Source organism: Pomacea canaliculata, linkage group LG7, assembly GCF_003073045.1.
Source record: "Pomacea canaliculata isolate SZHN2017 linkage group LG7, ASM307304v1, whole genome shotgun sequence".
Classification (NCBI taxonomy): Eukaryota; Metazoa; Mollusca; class Gastropoda; order Architaenioglossa; family Ampullariidae; genus Pomacea; species Pomacea canaliculata.
This window is the reverse complement of record NC_037596.1, coordinates 107,645-130,070: the sequence shown is the minus strand read 5'-3', so window position 1 is coordinate 130,070 and position 22,426 is coordinate 107,645. Positions and strand designations below refer to the sequence as shown.

Genomic DNA, 22,426 nt, shown 5'->3' with positions numbered 1-22,426 from the left:
TCTAGTGTAGTACATTGTTGGAATGAAATTTTTTCTCAGATCTTTCAGGCACGTGCTAGAATATACATCTGACCATCTTTCCTATCAGCTGATCTACGGAACTTTCTTAAAAGTTTTCTTGTATTTCTTTTCTCTTTGATACACCCAGTGTCGAACCATTTTTGCCTATGCTCATTTCGGTCTATATTAATCCGTTTATTCATGCACTGAGTGCAGTTCAATAAACAACTGTTAAATAGTGAAAGAGCTTCGTTTATATCTTTATCTATCTTATCGCTTGCTTGCGTTAGTAGCTCCTGTATCTCCGGGGACTGGACAGCTTGGTGAAATTTCTGGATATTAGGGGGGTTCCATACCATCTTGCTTACAGATCTACTTGTTTTGATGGTCTTCCTTATAACATGACCAACTGTCTGAACTTGTAGGCTAAGTTCTACTGGAAAATGTTTGGATTCAATCCTGTCTGCCACTATCATCTTAAAGTCAGATGACTTTTTATGTAGCAGTTCGTCTGAAGCAATGTAATAATCTATTGTACTATTTCCATTATCTGATAAGTATGTGAAACTTCCATAAGGGTCGCCATTACATACTCCATTTAGTATAGTCAAGTCCAGAGTAGAACACATATCTAGTACTAATCGGCCATATTTGTTTACCACCTTATCCTCCGACTGTCTGAATTTGGTAATCATTTCATCATTTTTTAAATGCATATCATACAATGTACTAATGCTATACATAAGGCAGAGAAAGACACCAGAGTAATCTTTCCAAACTTCATTATTGTATATGAAAAACAATACTGGAAGCTCACCCTGGCAAAGCTCCTGTATTTATTACCAACATGCTAAACGCGTATACCGCAGGTTGAGTTTTTCCAGCGTATAATGGAGAAACTACCCCATCGAACTGACAAACATTATGTAAAAATTAACGTTAGGATAGGCTGTGAGTGGGAGTGTGGCTGAATGGTATGACCTGTGGACAAAAATTTTACTTCAAAAATATCAGTTTCTGTATCACCACTAGAGACCACATAGAGAAACTGGCAGATGAAGCAGAAAATGCAGCAAGTAAAAATGACCTGAAGACACTGTACAAGATAAACAAACAGCTAAACAACGGGTTTAAGAACAGTGATGTACCAGTGAAAGACGTGAGCGGTAATGTCATCGAGGGAGAGGCAGAAAAACTACAGCGCTGGAAGGAACATTTTGAGTCGGTTCTGAACAGACCAGATCCCCCTCAGCTTGCAGACATCCAGCCAGCAGCTATAGACCTTGACATCTGCACAGACCCACCAAGCCTGGAAGAAGTGACAGCAGCAGTCAAGACAATGAAGAGCGGCAAAGCACCAGGGGCAGATGGAATAACAGCAGAGATGTTGAAAGCAGATATAAATGTGACAGCTCCCAAGCTGACTGAAATCTTCAAGCAAGTTTGGGAATCAGGGCAGCTCCCTGTTGCTTGGAAGACAGGGCTCATCTTCAAGTTACCCAAGAAAGGAGATCTTGGAGACTGCAATAATTGGAGGGGCATAACACTTCTTTCCCTCACCAGCAAGGTCTTCAGCAAGATTGTTTTGTCAAGACTGACGGCAACTCTTGAGAAAGACCTCCGAACACATCTTCATTCTGCGACAGATTCTGGAGCAGAGCAACGAATGGAACACACCGCTGTACATCAATTTCATCGACCTGGAGAAGGCTTTTGACAGCATCCACCGCGAGTCCTTATGGAAGATCCTGAGGCATTACGGAGTCCCTGCAAAACTTGTTCAGGTCATTGCAATGCTGTACAGCGATTTCAAATCCCAGGTTGTCTGTGACACGGAGCTCACAGACCCTTCAACGTCAGTACCGGGGTGAAGCAGGGCTGCATTCTGTCGCCGTTCCTCTTCATCCTGGCCATGGACTGGATCATGAAGACTTCCACGACAGTGAGAGGAGAGGGATCAGATGGACCATGACTATGACAGCAACAACAACGCTGGAAGACTTGGACTTTGCTGATGACATTGCCCTGCTGTCACACGCCACCAAGACATGCATGAAAAAACAAAGCCTTCTCAGAAACAGCTGGAAACCTTGGCTTGAAGGTCAGCACAAAGAAAACGAAAAGTATGAGAGTGAACGCCAGAGTCCAAGACGGCATCAAACTAAATGGAGAAGAGATTGAGGAAGTTGACAGTTTCACCTATCTTGGGTCCAAAATGTCAAGCACCGGGGATGCGGAGGTGAGATTCGAGCCCGACTGGCGAAAGCCAAGCCAGGCCTTCGCCTCACTCAGGAGCACATGGAAGGCAAAAAACATCAGCCAGAAGATCAAACTGAGAATCTTCAAGTCAAATGTTATCAGCACCCTCCTTTACGGATCAGAATCATGGAAGATGACCAAAACCATCAGTAACAAGCTTGACGTCTTCCAAAACAGATGCCTCAGGCGCATACTTAACATCTTTTGGCCAAATACCATCAGCAACGAAGAACTCCACCGAAGAACTGAAACCGAGTCCATCACCACGCAGGTTCAACGAAGGCGTTGGCGATGGATTGGACATGTGCTCCGCCAGCAGACAGCAGACCTTTCCAGAGTCGCCCTACGATGGACTCCAGACGGCCGAAGAAAACGAGGCCGCCCAAAGGAAACTTGGAGAAGAACAGTGGAAAGGGAGATGAAAGGAAAGGGCTGGACATGGGGTCACCTAGAGCGGGTTTCAGCCGATCGACATCGGTGGCGGACTCTGGTTGAGGCCTTATGTGCAACCTGATGCATGAAGAGGAATAGATAGATAGATAGTATCACCACTATCTAGATGACTTGGGACCAAGTTATAGAGAATAAAAGAGATAATAACCACTTTCTTCGATTTTTGAGGAAAGGATCCAACAGATCACCAATTACATGAACTAATTTGTTGCACACAAGCTTCTCCATGCAAGGATAGGATCCATGGTTACTGGTCTAAAGTGATTTAGTTTGTTTTCATGAGACTGGTGCTGGAACAATGTTTAAGGTCTTCTCCAACTTAGACAAGAATTGACTTCAGGAACAGATGAAGAAAACACCAGTTCCTGGGCGTGGGATCTGAGCACCCGTCCTTTCAAACGTGTGATCTGAGGGTCTGCAAAAATTAATTCAGGCTAATTGAGGTGCTACGGTACTTTTGCTCACTAAGATATCACAGGTTACAGAAAAATAATCCAGACCAATTCACATTCTTGGGAGAAGTCATGTACGTCAAATACATCGTAAAACTGGACATTAGCAAAAGACATGTCGGAAAGAAACGCAAGTTGTGGGTAGGAAATGCAAAAGAGTTAACTTGTCGCTCACTAGGATAGTTGAACAATATCTCATTACATCAGAGCGAGTGGAAGCAGTTTGTTAACCGGAACCTCTGACATCATGTTCTCCTACGATGGGGCGGAGCGACACCCTCGGGGTCCAAAATGTAACTATGTCCCCCCTCCCCATCTCGATTGGGTCAGAAAATACCTGCATGTCCATTAGCTTCTTTGGAGAAAGCTTGGCATACTGTGCTCTTTTCAAGTCTCATCTGGGACGTTCCGTAACTCCGAAAAAGTCATACGATCATGATTTAACTGATTTTCGTATGGATACCAGTTGAGGTCACAAACTAAAACAAAAACAAGCGAAACACCTACATTCACAAATATTTCTTAAAGCTTAAAAGTAAACCATGCTATTCCTGGTTTTCAGGACACCCTGCTTGTTCGTTTATACATCCAACTCCGAGACAACAGAGTAGCCGAAGAAGCTCAATAGACCAATAACCTTGGGGATTAAATGAACATAACAATGGAGTAGAATAGAACTGGTCATTAGGAAAGAAGGTCGGGGACGTTGAAGGAAGCGTTCAAAGAGACATAATTTGCTAGCACGGCAAAAACAGACTAAATCTGACTGATATTTTCTTACTGTTCCAGCATTAATTATCAGGTAATCACTTATTACTTATTAATTACACTAATCTAATGAAACAGGAAGATGCTCGGCTTCTTTTGCTCCCCTTGCCCCTACTGTAATTACCCGAATTCAATGACTTCACTAAAGACAAACATAAAAAACCTGCCTAACGATAATACATGGGGGAAAAATATAGCCATCCAAATGTCTTCAACATCCGAAAATAATAAAGTAAAAATGAAACAGACTAATTGTAGGTCAACATTTTATCCCTTAAAAAAGGATAAACTGTCCAGAGAAGATTCGCTTCTTTAATACCTTAAAATATAAAATACGTAGTGCTCTATCTAGACTGCCTTAGAAGTAGGATTTTTTTAAACAACCCATACAATTCGACATTGTAAAACAAGGTGAGGAAAAACAATGCAGTCACAGGATCTTTATGAGGTACTAATCACGAACTTGTATTCTTTTGTAATGTGTATTATAAGTTGGTGACTATAATAGATCATATAAGATAATATAAATGCTGTAAAACTGCCAGCTGACCAGATGACAGCGCGTCTGTCTGGCGGGACTTCACAGGCAGGACGTCTAGAGATATTTTTCACCGGAGAATGGAGCACAGTGTGTGTCAAGCAATTTGGACAGGAAGAGGCTGAGGTAGCTTGCAGGATGCTAGGATTCCAAAGGTATGTAATCTCTCTTTCCTCAAACGCATGTACGAGAAGGCTACATTTGATGTTATGTTCAGATTATTTGCATTATCAAATCTATCACAGATGTTGAACTAAAAAAATGAGGCTTAAAAAATGTTTCACGGCCTTAAATCCTGGTACTGAAAGATGATGTGTCGATTACCACATGATGTTCGGACACAGTTTCCAGAATTTCGAGGATTCTCATTTGACTAAAGAACACAAGAAACTATAAATATAGTGCCGCATTAAAACAGATGAAGAAATGTTTACAATGACTTTACATTTGGATAAACCCGTAATGAAATGTCAAACCTGATTATGTTTGTAAAAATAGCAACCAATAAATGACAAAAGGACACTTTATTTTTAATGTTTAGTTACTGTCACGTTGATTAGTATATTTAAGTGAATATAGTGGGTACAAATACATAATGACTCCTTTTGAAAATAAGTGAAAATTTTTTCACCGAAAGCAGCGGAGCAGTAGCTGTCAGCCCCCTTAGATATGGACAAGGTTCAGGCCACATTCTGCTTAATATGGTGATCTGCCATGGAACAGAAACCAGTCTAGAACAATGTCGGCATGACATCCTGTACACCATTGACTGTGATCACTCAGAGGACGTAGGCGTCGTCTGTAACATCAGTAAGATACGCGTGTCTCTACTAACGCAGTTATTCTTATGCGCTTTGTAAAAGCAGCTAAATATCACACGTTTATTACAAATTAGAAATGCATTCACAAAAACCGCGTATGATGCACGCAGACATGACATTATACAGCAAATATCTACAAAAACCACATAATATCAAGCATACGTGAGTACAAAACATACTTCAACAAGTCAGCAAAGAATGAAATATTCACTGTCAGTGCTAGACCTAGTGGTAAGCAGATTTTATCTGAACAGCAACCCTTCCAGTCCCATTTTAAACCGTTAGGAAAATAATTGTAATCATAGGTTTGAAGTGCATGCACATCACAAAACACACCTATATTGTCGAGGACTAAGGAAGGCGGCAGGATCACCCAAAACTGGGTACCAAATTTGTTCTGAATGACGTGGGCCAACTAATTAATGTATAAACATAAAATTTGGTCAGAATGTGGTTAAGGTGTTGTATTTTTAAGATACTGACATCTTGATGGTTTCTGGAATGAGGAAAGGGCTTAAAAAATTAAATAAATGAAAGACAAACCAGATACACTAGAATAATGACAGAAGTTCATGCTACAGCTACACGTCAGAGATTCACAGAACGTAAGCAACACGAAATAAAACATCATGGCACTGTCCCTTGAATGCGTACCCAACACTTAATCGCTGTGACATTTGCGCGTTCTTTGAAGACAAACTACACCTGTTTCTTGCAGGCCGTATTCTGTCTGTTTTTAATTAGGAAAGGAATATCACAGCCCTTGCTGCCTAATATAGTCAATAATAATAAACATTCAAACTTATTTATATACAACAATTACTAATCATTTTTAAACAACGCTGTTGATAGTGCCAGTGGAAAATTATCACAACTCTTTTCAAACCCAATAGAGGTTTTTCACATACAATAGTCGACCTAATTTGGAGAAATGTATGATCTAGTTCGGCACGTATTGACAGTACATTTACAATATTCTTAATTTTTTGTTAAAAGACTGGTTACTCATGTTCTCAATGGGACTTCTTCAAAATGTTCGACTCGGTCATGTCACACATTTACTCCTGCATTAATACCTGCATATGCGCGAATATAGAAATGATTAGCAATATCAAGAACTTTGTCTTCACTTATGAGATCTGCCAGAGTCTGTCAGATATCTGTCAGATAGTTACACATTTTTTTCACGAACTACAGAGAGATTGGCAAACTAATCCGCGTCAGTAGTTCAGTCTAGTTAAATAAGGGTCCTGTCGTTATCTTTGGACTACCCTGTGTGGTCATCAAAGACAATGGCCGACAATTTTCCTTGACCAACGTCAAGAACTTCGCACAATTCTCACGTCTTCAAAACATCTCATGTAGAAAAGCAGGACTTACGACCGATTTCACACTCGTATGCACGTACGCACGCACGCATACACACAACACAGAGTGATTGCGATCTCCGTTTCCATCGGTTCGGGCCGGTTTCCTGTAAAGAATAGTAAGAGACAATAATCGATAATTTTCATGATATTTCAAATTGAGAAATATATTAACTATGGAATTGTAAAGTTTTCAAATCTTTCTACCGTTGCCTCCAGAGGGTAAAATTGACTGTCCAATTATAGAATTAAAAGCTTTTACTGCATAAAGGACTTTCAAACTAAAAACGAATTGCAGAAAATACATAAAGATTTTTCCTTGAATTAAAGTGCTTTTGTTTGACATTTACAGCTGAGCAGATGTCAGCTCGTGTACTTAACGGAACGTCAGATGCAGGACGTCTAGAGATATTTTTTAACAGAGAATGGAGCACGGTGTGTAACAGAGGATTTGGACAAAGAGAGGCGAGGGCAGCCTGCAAGATGCTGGGATTCCACAGGTAAGTTGTCTGGCGCACCACTTTGCTCATTATTTGTCAGCTGAATTTGTTAATTTAGCTTGCAATACTACAGCAGTTGTTTTCTAATGTCAAATTTTGTATAATATAATAATATTATAATAATATAATAAATACCGCAAACTAGTAAAAATTATGTAGGCCTTTGCTGTAACTAATAAAATAAATTGGCTGTCCCACAATCCGCATTGTTCTCTGCGATTGGAATGTTAAGGTCGGTCCAGAAATCTACCAGCAATGGGCAGTAAATTTGTCCTTAACGGAATCGGGGACGGAGCGTAAGCGTCCAAACGTTTGTACAGAGCTATCGACTTCATTGGCCAACATCCAAGACTCCTACAAAAGATCAAAGACACTCCTTTGATACTCATCAGATGGAATGGTGCATCACCAGATCATCTTCATTCTGTTCCTAGACGCTTAAAATCCAGCGCCAAGAAGACCCGAAAGAACAGAATCCAGACGCTGACAAAGGCAGCAACAATAGATGATAAGAAAGCGCTGCTTAAACATTCCTCATATTCACTTTTACTTAGAAAAACTACAAAACAAAATATGTACATTTCGTCAGATATAATACTATTCCGAGACCGTCCTCAAGGTCATGATGTATGAGAGACAACGTGCAAGCAAACAGTGAAATAGGTTGCTAGGAAACAGGGAAGAAAGAACAGGGCACAAAATCTTTTATCAGCTGTACATGATTGGTTGAGTTTCCAAGCCTCTTCTCTGCTGCGTCTTATGTACTTCCATGCCAAAAAATACCGATGAGTCGACCCCATGGGCAATGCGGATGTTTTTAGGATTTGGTGTGTGCAATTTACGATGATTTTCATTATCGTTATGTGGATGATGCGTTAGCGGTGATGGTAGGTGGTGGAAGACTATAGTGAGCGCTGATGACCCTTTCCTTGATGAGGATCTAGTGAAGCTTGTCATAAAGTAAGCACAGGGAATTCAATAATAACGTGACCAGTAAATTAGGATCATGGTTTGATATAAATTTGAAAATTAATTGGCTTGCCGATGAATGTTTGAAGACCCTGCTGGGTACTACCTGGCTCCATTTGTAGCTAAGTAAACTGTAAATGCATCAAGTTAAGATAAAAATTACTGAGCACTGCAACTGTAAATATGTTTTAGTATTTAGCTGAATCTAGACACCGCTAAATACTTATCTTTAAGTTTTATTTAATTGTAGTAACATTTTAAAAAGATGACAACAAACAAGAAGCTTGAAGTTTGCTGGATAAGGTACTTGGGAAACCTAAGTGCAATATTTTAAAGGGTTAAGCGTTAGAGAAAAATGAGTATACGCTTAGGCGGGAACATGTGATTTTGTGGTGTGTGTGTATGCGAGCGTGAGCACAGGTGTGCATAAGAGATTTGCCTCATTACGACGATAATCCAGTTTTTGTTGTTGGACATTGCGGGCAAAAAACTCGTCTTGTTGCTTCTAATTTTCTTTAAGTCAAATTTTAAAGGCGTTATCTTGTTAAGCTATGTGCAATAGTTCACTTCATAGCATCATGTTGCCTAAGCACATCAAGAAACTATTTTATAAAAATTTTAAATATATATATAGATCTTTTTTCCAGTTTTAAATATGATTAAGTCTGTGTGTTAAAGAGAGAGAGAGCACCATTTCCTCACTTCAGTATTACACGTCTTACAGCAAAAGAAATACATGACTGTATGTCACTGATCCTTTTCAAGTACATGTTCATTGTACCAATCTGAGAATTGTATAATTGTGTACCAACAGCAACGAAGCTGTGGCTGTAAGTTCAGCGAGATACGGACAAGGGTCAGACCACATTCTCCTTCAAGACGTGGTGTGTAAAGGACATGAGACCAGTCTGGAAGAGTGTCAACACAATGTGTTATACGGCGGCAGCTGTTCTCATTCTGAGGATATCGGTATCATCTGCAATATTAGTAAGAACGAAAAATCTTTTTTTTTTAATATTTCTCTTGCTCAATACAATGTTATTACTATTCTCTTGGGCTATTACATATTAACCAAAAGAGGTTTTTATTTTATCTAACTACCAGGTGAGCCGATGACTGCACGTCTGGTTAACGGGACGTCAGAAGCTGGGCGTCTTGAGATCTTTTTCAACCGAGAATGGAGCACAGTGTGTGGTGTGAGATTTGGAAAGAGTGAGGCTCGGGTGTCCTGCAGAATGCTAGGATTTAACAGGTTTCTGATACATCCCTGTCTTGTAAGAGCGTGTCGAGTAAAACTAAATTAAACACTATGTTGGAATGATTTCGCTCCCGTATGAAGTTTCACGATAGTGTAGAGAAGCCTACAATAGTTATATAAAATTAGTATATTCGTGTGCTACATCGGCAATAATCTGGCTTTAGTTTTGATGTGCAGTAGGCAAAAAAGATACTTTTATTGTTTGTCTTTTGATTCTGAAGTGTTTAAAGGCAAATCGAAGAAAAAAAAATCATTGTTTATAAAAACCTAATCACGATCATGATTTGATCTAAACTTGAAAATTAATTGGCTTGCCCGCAAATGTCTTAAGGCCCTGCCGGGTACCACCCGACTCCATTTGTTGGCCTAAGTAAGCCGTCCATGTATCAAGTTAAGATTAAATTACTGAGGACTGCAACTGTTAATATGTTTTACTATTTCACTGAAATAGCTTTAAGTTTTATGTAAATGTAGTAATATTTTAAAACATGACAATAAAAAAAAAAACAGCTTGAACTTTGCTGGATAAGGTACTTGGGAAACGCTTTGTGCTATATTTTAAGGGGCCAAACGTTTAGAGATAATTGAGTCTACGCTTATGCGAAATCATGTTATTGAATAGGCGTGGTGTGTATGTGTGTTTGTGTGTTTGTGTGTGTCTGTGCTAGTTCGTGTGTGCATAAGAGATTTGCCATATTACGACGATAATCAAGTATTCGTTGTTAGATACTGCTGGCAAAAAAAGTTTTGTTTTCTATTTTTTATTTAAGTTAAATTGAAAAAGTGCAATCTTGTTAAGTTATACGCAATGGCTCAAAACACAATGTTGCGTAAACAGATGAAGAAACTATTTTATAAAAATCTAGTTTTAAAATATTCCAGTTTTAAATGCTTCCACGTAAAGATAAGATTAAGTCTGTGCATAAGTATTGGTCTGTGTGTTAAAGAGGGAGAGAGAGAGAGAAAGATTTCCTCAGTCCAGTAATACATATATTACAACAAAAGAAATACATGACTGTATGTGTCACTGATCCTTTCCAAGTATATGTTAATTGGATTAATCTGAGTATTGTATAATTGTGTTCCAACAGCAATGAAGCTGTTGCTGTAAGTTCAGCGAGATACGGACAAGGGTCAGACCACATTCTCCTTCAAGACGTGGTGTGTAAAGGGAATGAAACCAGTCTGGAAGAGTGCCAACACAGTGTGTTATACGGCGGCAACTGTTCTCATTCTGAAGATATTGGTATCATCTGTAATATCAGTAAGAACGAAAAATCCATTTTTTAAATAATATTTCGCTTGCACAATAAAAGGATATTACTATTCTCTTGTGCCTACCCTACTCCAAGGTGACAATCGTTAGATATTATAAAATCAAAGTATGTTTACAGCATATGTTTAGGACCCGCTAAAAAGAAAAGAATTACAGGCACGGCCTTTGACTGTGATGTAGTGTACTTTATCATAACGCGTGTTGAGCTTAGAATAATTGTCACACTTGATACATTTTATTAAGCGTTCATAAAGTAATATGAGAAAAAGGGTGATTACTTATCAACCAAAAGAGGTTTTATGTTATCTAACTATTAGGTGAGCCGATGACTGCACGTCTGGTTAACGGGACGTCAGAAGCTGGGCGTCTTGAGATCTTTTTCAACCGAGAATGGAGCACAGTGTGTGGTGTGAGATTTGGAAAGAGTGAGGCTCGGGTGTCCTGCAGAATGCTAGGATTTAACAGGTTTCTGATACATCCCTGTCTTGTAAGAGCGTGTCGAGTAAAACTAAATTAAACACTATGTTGGAATGATTTCGCTCCCTTATGAAGTTTCACCATAGTGTAGAGAATCATACAATAGTTATATAAAATTTGTATATTCGTGTACTACATCGTCGATAACCTTGCTTTAGTTTTGAGCTACAGCAGGCAAAAAAAAGATAGTTTTATTGTTTGTCTTTTGATTCTGAAATTTTTAAAAGGCACAGGGAGCGAAAAAAAAAATCATTGTTTATAAAAACTTAATTTTAAGAAATATTGCTGTTTGAAGTGTTGATTTTTTCTTTTCTTTTCTTTAAGATCGAACAACAATTTCCAAAATCTAGTAATTGAAATATTCAATAATAACTTCCATCTTCTAGAAATTAAAATAAGACACCTATGTAGTTATTCTCATCACTAAATAAATAGCGGCGTTGAGTACAATTTATTGCTAAGCCTCATGTGAATGTGTATACCGACAGCACCGGCGCAGTAGCTGTGAGTTCAGACAGATATGGTCAAGGAACAGGGTACATTCTTGACGCTGGCCGTTGTAATGGAACGGAAGACAGTCTAGTACATTGCAACCATCAGGGTTTCTATACCAGCGACTGTGACTACTTGAAGGATGTCGGCGTCATCTGTAACATCAGTAAGGAGGGGATGCTTTTGACTACAGCAATGATTTTACTATTTACAGAAAACAACAAAAATCTTATAAAATATACTGTATTCCTTAATGGTTCAGACTTTGCACTTAGTTTGGGGTTTTAAAGAAAAAAGATTGTTAGAATATTGAGTATTATTTAATTTCACAGATCGTGACAAGATACGTTTAACTGGAATGCCTCGTGCTAAACTCAACATGGGTCGTGTGGAGATGAAGGTTGGCAGTGAGTGGCAAACAGTGTGTGTCTCCGACGACATGACTGCCAGAGTTATCTGCCGAGAGCTCGGATTTTCAAGGTAAAATATCTTGTTCCTTACTAAAGAATTACGGGGAAGAAAACGATACCAACCAACCGCCCAACCACCCACCGAACCACCAATGCAGTAAGGTCTCAGAATTTGAAGCTGTTAAATATTTTTAACATGCTATCAAAATATGGTAAACATCTTGTTTTGTTTTCACTATGATGTAGAAGCACAGGAGTGTTATTGGAAGGATGGCCACCCGGAGCAAGACAGAATGCTTTACTGATGAAATTTGCATGTAGTGGCGATGAGAGCAGTGTCTTTGACTGCAACCAGAGATCATTCGGAATAGAAAATGTCTGTAAAAACTCGGACGTTGACTGCAGTGAATGTAAGTTACTTTTTAGGCAGTATTTTGGTGAGTTTCAAAGGAAAAATATATAGAGATAAAAGCTGATAGTTTGGCACTATACGAATCACACATTATTACTATTATTACTACTACTACAACAAGAGATAGGTAAAGACTAGTTTAATTCAAGATTTTAAATTCTACTTTTCTTTCATCTTTCAGCACCTTCTGTTTATATTATGCCCGACAAAGAAACGTACCCGATGACGGAGGGAAAAAATATAGTTCTAAAATGTTGGATCTTATACAAATATCAACCAGCGAATGAATATACCTGGACAGAGACAGCAAATGGTCAACCGTCTGGTGCCGATCTAATTTTTGACAATCTGACCAGAAGCCACAATGGACGCCGTGTGAAATGCACGGCCAGCTTTACAGTCGATGGTCAAAATATTCGCGTGTCCAGTGAGGCGCTGGTACTGCAGGTGTATTGTAAGCCCACTCTGACATTCTGAGCTAAAATATGTATAAACAAAATATTTTTTTTAACGAAATGCAGTTTGAAATTCTATGAACATTGATTAATAGTAAAAATTTACAGACAGGCAAGCAGAGAGGCGAGAAAAAAACTGATTGGTTTCTAGAGCGATGATAGAGATCTATACGTTGATAAGTATATATATATATAAAACAAGTGCACAAATTAAATTAAAGTACATACAAGTGTATTTGTATGAAAATTCAAATGTGTACAAAAATTCTATAGACTTAAAGCCAGTGCAGAATGTCAACTTCTGATGTACCCAACATCTTTCTGGAAAAAAGTGGCTACCTGATTCTATCAGAAAAGCTGTATGTTGTGAAAGGATGGGTTTTGCTTAACCTTACACATGCCATTTACTTTAACATGGCTATGGTACGTGATACTTTTGATTTGCATTCTGTGTATACAGATAGTTATACTAATATGCATAAAATGAGCTTTATTTCCTTAGGGCTTATGCACTTTTGCAGATAAACCTCTCATAAGAGTAACTCGCACTGACAGCGTGACAACATCACAGCAGAATTATATGGATCCTTCAAAAATAACACCAGGAGCAAATATTATACTTTGGTGTGAAGCTGACAGCAATCCCCCTCCTGAGTCCATCACGTGGTCTGGTAGAGTAAACAGTACTACTGGACAATTACAGATCACAGCCGCGAATCATAGGAGACACACTGGTGTCTACACCTGTACAGTGGTCACTAAAACAACTGATGAGGAAGAAGAACCTTTTTCACTGAAGTCGTCCTATGAGATGACAGTCGTCGTTGAAGGTTGTTAAAAATTCACTTCCTAAGCAAAATATTCTGTCAGTAAACTATATTTTGTTTCTTTGCACTGTATATCTTAGTTTTAGTGAAAACAAAAACAAATTACATTATTACAGAAAAATTCAGTCATTTGCGATTTGACATCATGATTTTCCGAGCAGATTTTTCTTATCCTTTTCGCGAAACGGATCACGGGGAGACTTGTAAGAATTTATTCTATTTCACACTTACTTTCATCCTGCTGTTCGCTGGAGAAAACTGTGGATTAACTTCAAAAGAGAAAATCGGAGAAGGTAAGTAGGAAAAAAACTACGATTTGCTTTATGGGACTGAGCGAAGGATAGTGATAATCTTGTTACATCTTTACTAAGATTATTTACTTTCGTTAATTTTTTACTTCTTTTGGATAATAAAAGCAAACTTTAAAAACGGTTTTCGACTATTCACAGAAGAAATTTGACTATATATATACATTCAAAGTGAGTGTAGACGTGTTATTGTGTTTCATAATTCAAATGCAACAATATATATATAATTATATTTATAAATTAAAACATCAATAAAGTATGAATAATAGACATTGTTAGCGTGATTTGATTTTGTGGTAATAGTGTATCGATCAATCACACACCCTCATGTCTATGGGCCAACGAAGAGACCTTTTTGTTCTTTAAAAGAAAACAAATATATAACTTATACAATCTCCTGTCAGCTTAAGTACATCTTTTTATCATGCCTGTCTTCGGGATTATCAAGTGAGCATAACCATAAATGTCACATTTTGTTCGTTATATATCGGATATTTACAAAGGCTTGCCATAAAAAGATTTCATAAAGTTTTTCAAGAAATTCAGCATATGAAATCATTCGTTAAAAATGTTTATAAATTTTAGTTTAGTTTAATTGATCATTTCTAGCAAAAATCAGATAAAAATACCGATGACAAGGAGGAATAATTCCAAGTAATTTGTTTTACAGTTTTCTGAAATTCTTTATTTCTCATACGAATAACACATTTTTTAAGGGTAAAATTACAGTTTTGTTTATCAGATATTAATTAATCAGATATTATTATCAAATAGTTTTTAACCTTCGTAAAAATAAAAGCTGTTTAAGAAAGATATGAAATAAATGCTTATGAACAAGAAACGTGAACGGAGAATCAAAAAATAAATACCGACTTCCGGTACAGGAAGAATATGTACCTACTAAGGTTATAGTGATGTAAACAATTGGGTTTACGGTCCAGGTTCTGTATTCTTACGTCCTGTATTTGTCTAAAATTAGCTTTTATAAGTCAGCTTTAAATTAATGTGAAGAAGTATCGTTTTATAAAATGTTCCCACTGTTTGGTATATTAAAATACGATGGTTTTTACACCAAAGCGTCGATGCTATTTCTGATATTTTTTCTGTGAACAATGCTAAAACAATTTTAATATGAGGTATTGAAACACTTTAAATATGAACTATCTTATAAAGTTGCAGGGATTACAGAAAACAACTTGGCATCAATAAGAGCGATGTACTAAATTTACTCAGGAGGGAGAGTGAAGCCGCGCTAACCCGGATGTGACTGCGGCTACGCTCCCCTGTTACGAGTATCAGTGTTGGCGCCTGGTGGTCCATGATGCACTGCACTGAGTTGTCACAACTCTCCAACTGAAGGTTTTCTATTTTTCTCTTTTGAAAAAGACGAATAGAAAATCAGTTAACAGCATTTCCTTTCATTAGTAGATTTAACAAGTCATTTAGCTTTGGGTCTGCCGCATATGATGCTACTTAGCAGTTTCACTAGTCTCGTCATTGCCATAGATGTAAGAAGTGAGTGCACAACTGCCGGCGAAGCGATTTGTTGGGCCAGCTGGCATGGTACTTGCATGAGACATGTGCTCTCTGTTCTAACCATTTTGATCCAAGCCAGTTTATAAATTCCTTGAACAAACACTGCCGGGTGATCTGGTGTGCAGTTTCAAATATCTTTAATGTACTAAATCCACCAGCACCGCTAACTAAAAAGCGAAAACTGCTACAACAAAATGGAATTTCAAGAAAAGGAGAAAGTGGAAGAAAAGAAAACGAATAAACCGTGATAAAAGAGGTAAATATGCCTAAACAGATTTCTCAAAAAAAAAAAATTATTATTACTCTCAACATGTTCAACTTCTTTGGAGGCTGTGTTCCCCTGAGCTACCCACTTCTGTTTAGGAACCAAATTAACGTCAAATAATGGTCACCATCAAAATTAGCACTCAAAGTGAAAGTAAAAACCTTTCAGCAGTACTGCAAAACACCCAGAAAACACAAAGAAGATACGCTTGCTTTAAGACTTAAATAAATATCTTCCTCCCACAACATTTATCATTCTTTTTACACAAGTAAGTTTATCTGGATGAAGGAACAAGGGCACTTGATGGAACACCAATAAGCAATCACTCTAACTTGCATTCCTGCCTACAAGCCCAAAGGCATGCAGAATGCTGAGAAAGCTGTTTAACCTGCCATCATTATTCATTCTAAGAAGAGCCATGCAAAATGTTAAAGTATTTCCAGGATTTAATTATAATACTTTGTAAGCCTTTCTGTAAACAGTATCTACTATGCGGCCAAAAGGTGAGATCTGTGATGTCGTTGTTGATGAAATGACAAATTACAACATTGAAAAGGAAAACGTTGATGAGGGTGGAGGACTTTGGCAGCCAGAGATCGAGTTATGATGTATATCATGCCACTGTATTTATGGTTCGTGGACCTTTCGAGCGCTAGAATCAGGCAGTCGGAAACCTTCTATCTAGCTGCACCATAAGCGGCAAATTTCTTAAGTCCCTATTGAAACAGTGCCTCAAAAAGTGTCAGAAGTTGAGCTGAAAGTTAAGGTCATCATATGTGCCCAAGGTCCAAACAATCGCATGGCGATAAAAACCTTGGGGTTTTCTGAAAACACATTTGACTTTCTTCACAACAATTGCAAAGTCTAATTTATTTCGGACCACTTCATTTGCACAAGAAATGGCTTTAAAAAGACCAGATCACACGGAACAATAAAACGTATTTCGTGGAAATACATATGAAAAGTTTTTAGGGTTGATAGCAAGAACTGTCTCTAAATAGCTTCAAGCCTCACAGGAAATCACTTTAAAAGTTTTTCAGCTCTTCGGTTCGCTCGCTTGTCTCCTCGTTGAACTAACCCGTGTGATGCATTATTGTAATCTCTGTGTCTAAATGAAAACATAAGGGAGACAAGTACTGGAAGTTGTTCAACTACAGATTACTTCCCTCTAAATGCTGAAAAAGTCCACCAATCAGGTATTTTGTTTTGTTTGAAAGAAAGCAAAGATTCTGCGTTTAAGCGCCATCTTACATTTTTTTACCGGTTACTCAATCAACATGGATTTGTGCTCAAACTACTGAAAATAAGAAGAAAGCAGTAAGTAATATTTAAATTTAAATGTATATTCTAATAAAACATGTGTTTGTTTGGTACTTTATGTTTTTATATTGTGTAAATAATTTTTTTTGATTAATTTCTAACGGTGACCTACTTTATATCACTCGAAATCTACATCAGAGTGTGAACGTGAAAATGTCCTTCTTTGCTGCTGATGGCGTGCAAAATATGCACAGAAAATCATTCAACGTGACCCTTGAATTCCAAAACTCTTCTAAAGACAAATTTCTGAGTTATTGGTGTTATGGCAGAAGGCATTCTACATCTCAAGAGCGGGATCCTTACATTCTAATGCATCTACATGCTTGTAAATTTTGGGATTTTGTAATTCATCAGTAATAAATATGTAAAATATGGTAGTAAAAATGACGATATAAAGAGAAAACATGTGACCTTCTGTGTTGAATATGATGACAATCTAGGAATATCTCGAAGCAAAAACATTTTTATTAATATTATGACAGGTGGACAGTCTTAAGAAATCTTCCCTAAACATGTAAACTAGAGAAAAAGTGTACAGTAATATCCAGATGTGTAGAGGGTCAAATTCCAGTTTTAGGAAAAGGGAGAGCACAGCAGTATGTGCTTAACCATCTTGTTTGTAAACATCGCAACATGGGTCATGGAGATCGAATAAATAAATAAACCTATAAATAAATAAATAAATAAATAAATTCTGAGGCTTTTTAAAATAATGTTAGAGAAAAATATCACCAACAGAAAAAGAGCTTTGTGACCGTGTAAATATATTCCAAAGCAGGGCTGTCAGGGTTATAAGAACATGTGCCTTAAATTCTCATCTTGTTACTTTCGGGCGAATTATTTATCTACGTGTCGATTTTTTTCTTAATTTTTAAACAATTACAAGACCTTACCCTGTTGTTAGAAAAAAAGCTATAGGCTTAACTCTTTGTGCTTGCATATCTTGTTAGAAGCGTAACACACTAAAAAAGGGAAGTAACAATATATATATATATATATAAAACCATATTTGGATAAAAAAATGTTCTTCAATAAATTCATAAAGAAATCTTTTGAGCCTTATTTATTTTTTTCTTAAACTTGTGGAAAAATTTCAATTTTTTTAAAAAGGAATAATAAAGCAGTTTGCCGTTTGTTTGATGTTTTTTCTAAGTTTCACTTTAGTCATATAAATAAACCTCTAACCTGACACTTTGCCGCTATAATTATGCATGTGTTAATCAAAATCAGTTTATTTTTTTTATCTAAGTAACGCTTCAATAAACAATAGCAAGAAAGTTTTGAGAGACATATCTACGATCAACTTAAAGTCCCACATGAAAGTGAAGTCAACAAACACCTCAAATCTATAAACCAGGCAAACAATAAAACTTATAAATGTTGACATAGTACACAAAAGGCTGTCTCGCCCGGACCTGCTAGATACATGTTAATTACAGCTTTGTAAAAATTATACTTAGGAGAACAGGCTAATGTTAAAAGTTAATAATAGGTATTGTGATTCAATAATATATGCAAGATAATAGGATGCGCTTATAGCAATAAAGGAATGTCCCATAATTTGACACTATGGATTAAAACGTGATCGAGCGGCGGAACCACATCAAAAGCCTACACAATAAGAGTGCTCTTCGTAAGTAAAGCCCATGCAAGATCCTCGTCTTTTTCGCGATTCTGTCGCAAGGTTTTTACTTGCACCTCTCAATATCAGTTCAGCTGTTCTAAAAATAAATAAATAAAAACAGAAAGAAAGAAATGTCGTCTTATAGGCCCCTAAATAATTCAACCCCTTTTGTCAGACTACTAATTCCACCTGCGCGCAAGCATTTCATCAAGTAAATAACAGTGAATGACTTTGCGGTCTATCAGCAAAAATCATGAGAAGACGTAGAAGTCAAAGACCATGGATACAATCTATCACTAAGTATGTCAGGTACGCAGTTTAAAATCACACTTTCACTCAGTACACGCACGCGTCCCCTTTCGTGTTCTTTCAATCACAAATCACATAGATTTGTCGTGGGCAACAAAACTTTATATCAATCAACATTAACTAAATGTCTTCCACACAGCGGCCTGTAACTCAAAACTGTCGTATGTTTGTGAATAATTCGTTAGAGTCTTAGTTACTCACACCAAAAATGAAACGTCCAGGTAATATCCTACCGTCCCCTTGTCCAGAAGTTGTGCAGTCTTGGCCACACTTGACGGATATCCACACAAAACTTTTAGAGGAAACCACATACACGTTCCGATACTTAATAATAGTAAGTGCTGACTTGGCAGACACCTAATCGACGACTCAGAATATATTTTCTGGGATCAACACACCAGATCCAAAGCGAACACCACGAATATATTCCCTGGGATCAACACACAAGATCCAAAGCGAACACCACGCATAAATCCTCTGGGATCGACGCACAAGATCCGAAGCGGACACCACACACTTTCCGTCCTCCTCTCTTCACTGCACACAGCCGTCTGCTTTCTTCCAAATAATTTTCACGCTACGTCCCTCTCAAATTGCGTCATAAAATGACGTCGGGTTCTGACGCTAAGCACGACGCAACCAAAAACTCTCTGATACTGGTAAGGGCAATAATCCCTGACTAACACAGACAGGGGCAACAACCCCCTGTTCCTAACAAAGTAAACTGCCAACAATATGTCTCAGATGTGACAACCCTTCTGTCCCTTAGATAACTGACTCTCATCCGGACATCTAAACATATTTTAAGTATTAGGGGGACTACGTATCAGGAGGAACAAATCCATGCGTATGCTGATGCTAGCTATTCTGTTCCGGGAATGTAGTCTAAAACCCGACATGCGAAACTAGTACAGTTATGGTCACTCTAAAGCGCTAACAAGGTGATCTCACCTTTTTCAACTTAACGTTTTGAGTAGAAAGCGAGTCCTAAGTGCTACCCATTTGTTCAAGCTCAAAGAAGGCATTTAAATCCTACTATGCACCGTTGTTCTACCTGTCACACTTACGATCCAGCCTTTAAAACTACCAAACTGAATAAGGATAAATTTTCTTCTTTACCAGCTACTTCACGCTGGCGTGGTCATGCGTGCAACAAAGCTGAGAGAAAAGAGCGATGCCTGCAATGCTTGGAATACTAAGTGTAGCATTTTACTATTTTAACGCGGATAATTCTAAGGAAAACACTTTCATTTCTTTAGCCATCTATATCATCATACAGCGAAGTAAAGGATATATTGTTTAATATAATTTTATAAGTAATGGTATGAGGAGAAGAGAGCGCAATTCAGCAAAACTCTTTGAGTTACCAGTTATCTGTTGGGCAAGAAACGTGTGATACACGTCTACCTCAAAAAGAGAATGGTATCGTTGTTACCAAAAAGCATTATGTGTTGGGTGACCACTGTTTTTCAGATCCACCAGAGTTTTATTCCTTTGAAGTTTTTGGAAACTTGGAACACTTGCGAGGAACAGAACCTCGTCAGAACGCGCAACTCAATGCTCTTATCACCGGATACACACACACATAGCTGGCCAAAGCGAGAGGACGTCGCTCTTCCGGTCTCAGCTATTAACGCTTGCATGCTGCAGAAAATTTATGTGTTGAAACTTAATATGTTTTTATAACTCAGTGATGATGTTTGAACCATAGTCAGGTAAATAAATATCACGAAATTTCAACAATCATCAATGCATTTACATAAACGTCCAAACTGCGGTCAGAAAGACAAACACATGAGTGCATTTATGGACAGCAGGTAGAGATCTTTACCTGCTTCCTGTCATGCAGTATCGTTTTGTGTGTCTTCTAGGTCTGTTTGTGTGGAAAAAGCTACAAAGCTATGACCAATGCTTTTTCTTGCATACAACTCATTTGTAATTTGTATCGCGTTCAAAGTGTCTATATCCGTCTATCAAACTGTCGGTCTCGACAGCAATAAGCTATTAAAAAGTCGTCTCCATTTCAGCAAATTATGGGGATTGTAGGTTCCTTAATCCATCCACACATAGCCTATAAGCCGTATTACATATCGTCTGAATTAAATCACATTTCAAGAGGACAGGTTTAGACGTTTGGCTGAAAGGATTTAGGAGGCTTTTATCAAACGGACGCGAACATGTCTAGCGGAAGTGAAAGAATTATTCCGCGATACTGTTCTTGTGTCACAATCGCTTGCTGGCAAAGTGAACTTTAAACAAACATGGGGACGGGGAAAATCTAGAAGTACTTGATGTGGGTCAACTCTTTGAATATATGGTATGTATGAAGGAATTGTAAATATGGAAATATCCTGTCTTTAAGCCCCATAAAAGCTAAAGTCAGACACATGCTGCTATCACCACAAAGCATCTAACAAGTTCCTTTGCAAAATTTTTGAGCAAAATGGTCTTAATATTTGGCAGATAGGACCTTGGCAGTGTTTTTACAGGAAATGAACATGACTTGCGGAAGTGTAGGAAGTGTTTCTCATGTTTGGTCTCAAACAGTCAGTTGTTTGCTCGTTTGCAACAGGGGACTAAGCCAAGGGGGAAAACTAGGGAAGTATGTGCGACTCCGTGCACACCACATCTGCCTAGTTTGTATAAATGGCGAGATAACGATATCGTCAAATGAAATATTATGTCTGCATATTTAACGAAATGGTTTATTTGTAGATACAGGACGTAGAAAGCGAAAAAGGTGTAAATTTACTCATGTTTTGCGAACAGTTACAGCATCTGAACTTAAGTTTGATGTTTGCAGTCCCATGGTGAGAGTGGATACCATGAAGTTAAATAAGAAGTATCCGATTTGTTTTTGCCCAATTTCTATCGCAAACCTTTTTATGTTTGACTACAATACATGCTCCTGACTATTTTTCACAGCCTCGTTTCTGTATCACCGAGTGTCCACAGCAAAAGAGGTAAATGGGGCTGAGACTTCTATTGCATGACACAAACAGGATTAAGCAAAGTTAGGAAAGTATTCCGTCTTCATCTTTAGCTCTTTTCGGCAATAGTTTCAGTAAAAAAAAATTATCTTTAAAGTGACCACCCTAGTAACTTGTAACAAGACAGTCTTGTAAGCGTTTAATCTCTGCAGACTTATTTATTAGAAATCTCACTTTTCTCAGGTAATCTTATAGTGACTTTTACTTTAATCCTGTTTTTGTTTTTGTTACAGTAATGGTAAAGAGACGGAGAAGAAAAAATCCCTGCTCATACAAACTGCTTGCGATATAAAGCATCAATTAGCCTCTTTAAAAGGATGATGGTGAGGCTGAGAAAATA

At 37.8% G+C, this 22,426-nt stretch overlaps 1 protein-coding gene across 1 annotated transcript in view; it reads left to right on the top strand.

Annotated features, from left to right (window-relative positions):
• Positions 1 to 13,836, top strand: part of LOC112569220 (deleted in malignant brain tumors 1 protein-like) — a 32,464-nt gene extending 18,628 nt beyond the window's left edge. Inside the window, exons 4-15 of the mRNA XM_025246948.1 lie at positions 4,478 to 4,625; positions 5,108 to 5,280; positions 7,011 to 7,158; positions 8,942 to 9,114; positions 9,232 to 9,379; positions 10,477 to 10,649; positions 10,979 to 11,126; positions 11,627 to 11,796; positions 11,963 to 12,110; positions 12,287 to 12,450; positions 12,634 to 12,906; positions 13,429 to 13,836. Coding sequence (XP_025102733.1) covers positions 4,478 to 4,625; positions 5,108 to 5,280; positions 7,011 to 7,158; positions 8,942 to 9,114; positions 9,232 to 9,379; positions 10,477 to 10,649; positions 10,979 to 11,126; positions 11,627 to 11,796; positions 11,963 to 12,110; positions 12,287 to 12,450; positions 12,634 to 12,906; positions 13,429 to 13,745 — 2,183 coding nt within the window. The 3' untranslated portion in view covers positions 13,746 to 13,836. The remainder of the gene's footprint in view (positions 1 to 4,477; positions 4,626 to 5,107; positions 5,281 to 7,010; positions 7,159 to 8,941; positions 9,115 to 9,231; positions 9,380 to 10,476; positions 10,650 to 10,978; positions 11,127 to 11,626; positions 11,797 to 11,962; positions 12,111 to 12,286; positions 12,451 to 12,633; positions 12,907 to 13,428) is intronic.
• Positions 13,837 to 22,426: the final 8,590 nt, after the last annotated feature.